General features: G+C 42.4%; 1 protein-coding gene across 6 annotated transcripts in view; it reads right to left on the bottom strand.

Annotated features, from left to right (window-relative positions):
* LOC147026480 (piwi-like protein 2) overlaps window positions 1-5,000 on the bottom strand; it is a 241,084-nt gene that overhangs the window by 2,697 nt on the left and 233,387 nt on the right. For 4 of the 6 annotated variants that reach the window (XM_085881915.1, XM_085881920.1, XM_085881918.1 and 1 more), the window contains one exon: window positions 3,225-3,703. In XM_085881915.1, the coding sequence (XP_085738041.1) occupies window positions 3,547-3,703 (157 nt within the window). In that variant the 3' untranslated portion in view covers window positions 3,225-3,546. Of the gene's footprint in view, window positions 1-1,230; window positions 3,704-5,000 lie in introns of those variants that run through there. The other 2 variants (XM_085881917.1, XM_085881921.1) reach the window with 2 other exon arrangements.

The raw sequence follows: 5,000 nt of genomic DNA, 5'->3' as shown, positions 1-5,000 counted from the left end.
CAGTGACGACACGGTTTCAACGACGCCAGGTCCAAAAACGATAACCTCTCGACAACGCGAAGAGCCAGAATAAAGGAGGAATATTCCTTTTGTTTTATCTCTTCCCCTTGTCCGTTTTTATAACAGTGTGTAGAGGCACCTCGACTTTAGGCTGTAATTACCTCACGTTTCACTACCTCACGCTTTGATTTATTTTCGTTATTACGCTTAGATTTTTTAATACTTCATTAAACCCCGATTTATTAAGATTGCTTGTGTCTGTCTATTCGCTGTGGATTCGAGTATAAACCCTTGTCCTCTGTCCTGGTGAACGTGTCTGGTATGTGCTTCGCTGCCTCCCGTCCCATGAGTGTATTCATCTCCAAGGATCACGTGTTTGCCTCCAAGGTATAACTTCAGCTATCCGTCCAGGTTGGTCTTAACCGGCGTGGACATGACTATCTATCTATCTCTCTCTCTCTCTCTACATATATATATATATATATATATATATATATATATATATATATATATATATATATATATATATATATATATATATATATATATATATATATATATATATATATATATATATATATATATATATATATATATATACACACACACATACACACACATACATACACACCATTGTCTCTGTGTCTCCCTGTTTCTCTGTTTCTTATGCACGGCCATATCTTTTAAGTTACAAACTTCAAAGTAGGGGTACAAATACAACTGTGTGTGGCAACATCGGTGATATGGACTGAAGGTATTACAATTTCCTTTTTTTACCTGGGCAACGCTGAGGTTAAAGCACTCTTCGCACAGGTAAGTTTGTTCTCCTTCCCTTCTCCCACCCCACCCCCCCCCCAAAAAAAAATAGGAGGGGCCTCTTATCGTGTGCGATATATTTCTAGCAGGAGGGACATCAGGACGAACGGGAGGCAAAGGGAGGACAGGCGAAGGCAAGGGGTTAAAAGCACTCTATTCACGGGTAAATTTGTCTTCCTTCCCTTCTCGCCCAAAGTTTTGGCAAACAAGACTAATTGGTCCGTCAGCAAAGCGACGGGTAGGCTCTGCTAGTTTCCTATTCTGTACTAGTAATTTAAATTAATCTATAGTCCATACTCTATATCATAAGAGAGCTGTTTGTCTGTCACCTCAGAAAGGGCTGAATGGATCTTCGTCAAACTTTCAGAGCTTCATCAGCGAGTGCGTTTGGGCAAAAGAAAAACAAACAAAATATTGGATTTTCTTCTCTCTTTAAATCGCTCTATCATGGGTGAAGGGAAATTTCGGGATCACATTCATTAGGGCCCTGTCACACCTTGACGTTTTAGCCAGCAATGGCAACGTATAAAAATGTATGTAAAACGTTGGCGTACGCTGAAATTTTGATGTTTTTTTTTAAAGTTTTGGACGTATTCCTAACGAGTTGGATGTATGCATAACGTATTCGTAACGTACACAGAATGTTTTAATCACATGTAGATAACTTTGACCAACGAATGATTAGCGTGTTGTCGGCTTTCACAACCTATGCCCAACGATAGTCTAACGTATGCATAGCGCGCTGCACGTATCGCCGACGATCACGTGGCGTAGCCTATTAAAAAGCTGCCGCTCGCCGATTTAAATCATAACCGCCTGAGAATTGGAAGTGTCAACATCGCAGTCACACCTTGACGATTTAGCCAGCGTATGCCGACCTCTGAAAAATTTGTCTAAAACGCTGGCACACGTCGAATACATTATGGGTAAGTTGTGTATACGTTAAGAGCACGCTGAAAAACACTGCCATACGTCGTAATACGCCTTGTATGTCGTGAAATTTCAAGCATGCTGAAAATTTTACGACGTACTCGCCGTATGGCTCACACGTTCCGCTACGCTGGGAATAAGTTGTAGGCACGATATGCGATCGTTGACACAAGTTCCTTGTAAGTTACTCATAAGTCGAAACGCGTCGAGGTAATGTTTAGCATACCCGGAACTTATTTTCTCTGTCAAGGCACATTTTCTTTCTTTCTCCTTGGCTCCGTGAAGGCACGTGCCAAAATATCTGAAGTTGTTGTTGTTGTTTTTCTTTTGTTTGTTTTTTTTAGTCTGTCATGAATTTTAAAACATATTCGGACATTTGCTTTTAAGTTTCGACGTAGACGTGACAATATCCTCAAACAGAAAATATTCAGAGAGGAGGAACTAAGAATAAGACATGAGCAAACTGAAGAGGCAATCGGACGTGACGTAACGGTACGTGACGAAATATCGGAAGTTATTGTTGTTTTTTTTTAACGCTGCCAATACGCCATTATACGGTAGCTGTAAATTAGAAACACGTTCAGTAAGGTCTGTGGTCGTCCAGAAGACGTCAATCAAATACGTCTACATACGTCAATATGCGTTGGAGGTACGTTACACATAGGTTCAAAGTACGTTACTCATAGGTTAGAAATAAGTTTTGGGTACGCTAAGCATTACCTCGACGTGTTTCAACTTATGAGTAACTTACAAGTAACGTGTGTCGACTTGTGTCAACGATCGCATAACGTGCCTCGACGTGTGCCAACGATCGTGTAACGTGCCTACAACACGTTACTCATAGGTTATAAATAAGTTTCGGGTACGCTAATCATTACCTCGACGTGTTTCAACTTATGAGTAACTTACAAGTAACGTGTGTCAACGATCGCATAACGTGCCTACAAGCGTATGCAGAACGTGTGAGCCATACGCCGGCATACGTCGTAAAATTTCAAGCATGCTAAAATTTGTGGACAACCGCAAAGTACAACGATTAAAGTCAGTGTACTACGACGTATGGCAGTGTTTTTCAGCGTGCTCTTAACGTATACACAACTTACCCATAACGTATTCGCCGTGTGCCAGCGTTTTAGAAAATCTTTTTCATAAATCGGCATACGCTGGCTAAATCGTCAAGGTGTGACAGCCCCTTTCGTGGGTGTTGGGAAGTGTTTTCGTCTGCCACAAGTAAAATAGACCAGGCAACACTGGGTACCCTTGCAGGTTATTTCTATTGGCAATTTCATCATGCCATTGTTCTTTTTCACAGTGTAGATTTTTAATTTATTTTGTTCGCATTTTTTCCTTCAGTTGAGTAACAAATTCTTTTGGGAAAGAAAGCTGTGGTGATGCTAAGTCCCGACCATACTACTTAAATGGTGACATGTCAGTGGGGAATGAAGATTAAAATAGTCGGAAAAGAAGACGATGCCATGTTTGGGCATTTGTACAAACAGTTTATGTCAGAGTGTTCTGGTAAGAGGAAAACAGTCTGCCTTAACTTCATACAGCAAAACACTCCATGAATCACTTGATATTTCAATCAAAATAATTCACTGACATTAAAAACAGCAACCTAAGATCCACTACGATTTTCAACACACTGAACTATTACTACTAATATTACAAATATCCCTTACATGTCATGAGCCCCCAACACTTGCTACTAATCCCAACGACCAAATTAACAAATAAAACATGGGGACCTACAGTAAAAGAATCTGCAAACTCCAGTGTCTCCCTGCACTCTCCAGCAGTTTACAAAAAGAAAAGCTTATTGCTGAGCTCAGGTGCAGGAGCCTCGTGCAGACTTTGTCCCACCAGGAATGCAAGCCTGTGGGCATACTTGCACGGTGCCGGCACTCGAATGGCGCCAGGCCAATTGTAGTACATGTGGGTCATCTTGTAGGTGAGCCTGCAGTGCAACATCCACATAACATTTGTATTTGAGATAACCAGGTCTTAAACTCCATGTTGTTCACACATTTACTGGGATTGTATTTTAGATATTTTCAATAGATGTAACTAAAAGTCTCTTGCAATGGATTATAAAAACAAATACATAATTTAGCATTAAACTCTTTCATCTCCTCTGCTAACATGCAAAACATGCATGCACACACACGTTGGAGGTCCTAAATGTCAAACAAGAGGATATATACATATACATATATATATATATATATACACATATATATATATATATATATATATATATATATATATATATATATATATATATATATATATATACATATATGTCAGGTCAGGTATGGGAGCATGTGCCAGAACAGCGCGTCGCTGCGTCCACTTTCCGCCGGTACTCCAGGGGCCTCCGTCTGGCCATCCCCCAGGCAGATGCCAGGCCCATCCCCATCTCCTTGAGATGATGGTCAACCTGCTGCAACCATGAGGCACGTGGTCGGCCCACTGGCCTCCTCCACTCATGAGACTCCCTCGCTGAGAGAATCTGGTGAGCAGGATCAGCGTCAGGAAAACGAGCCACATGTCCATACAGCCGCAGCTGACGCTCACGGACTATGCAGGTAACAAATCTCATCCGAGTCTCTCTCAGCAACCGCTCGTTGGACACAAAATCCGACCAGCGATAGCCAAGGATTCTCCGAAGAGACCTGGTACCAAAGGAATTAAGTCTCCGTCTCAGATCCTTGGTCAAAGTCCAAGTCTCGCACCCATAGAGCAAGACTGGAAGTACCAAGGACCTGAAGACTCGGACTTTCGTCCTCCCGCACAGGTACCGGCAGCGCCACACCCCATGATCCAGTGAATCCATGACTCCCCAGGCCCGACCCAGACGTCTATTGACCTCCGGCTCACAACCTGCGGAGACATGAATATCACTGCCAAGGTAAGTGAATCTATCCACGACCTCAACATCCTCACCACAAACAGACACAGACAGGACAGCAGCATCCAAGATGTCACCGAAAGCCTGGATCTTTGTTTTGACCCAAGAAATCCGTAATCCCAACGGCTCCGACTCCTCATTCAGCACCTCGAGGGCCCCCAAGAGGATGTCTAAAGTCTCCGCAAAGATGACTGCATCATCTGCAAAATCAAGGTCCGAGATCTTGACATTGCCAAACGATGCACCGCAACTTGATCTCTCCGACATCCTCCCAAAAATCCAGTCCATACAAGTGCTGAAAAGTGTGGGGGCAAGTACACATCCCTGACGAACTCCAGTAACA

This window comes from Eptatretus burgeri, chromosome 5 (assembly GCF_056783735.1).
Source record: "Eptatretus burgeri isolate ZD-2024b chromosome 5, Ebu_testis_v1, whole genome shotgun sequence".
Classification (NCBI taxonomy): domain Eukaryota; kingdom Metazoa; phylum Chordata; class Myxini; order Myxiniformes; family Myxinidae; genus Eptatretus; species Eptatretus burgeri.
The sequence above is the reverse complement of the archived record's forward strand: the minus strand, read 5'-3'. Positions and strand labels throughout refer to the sequence as shown.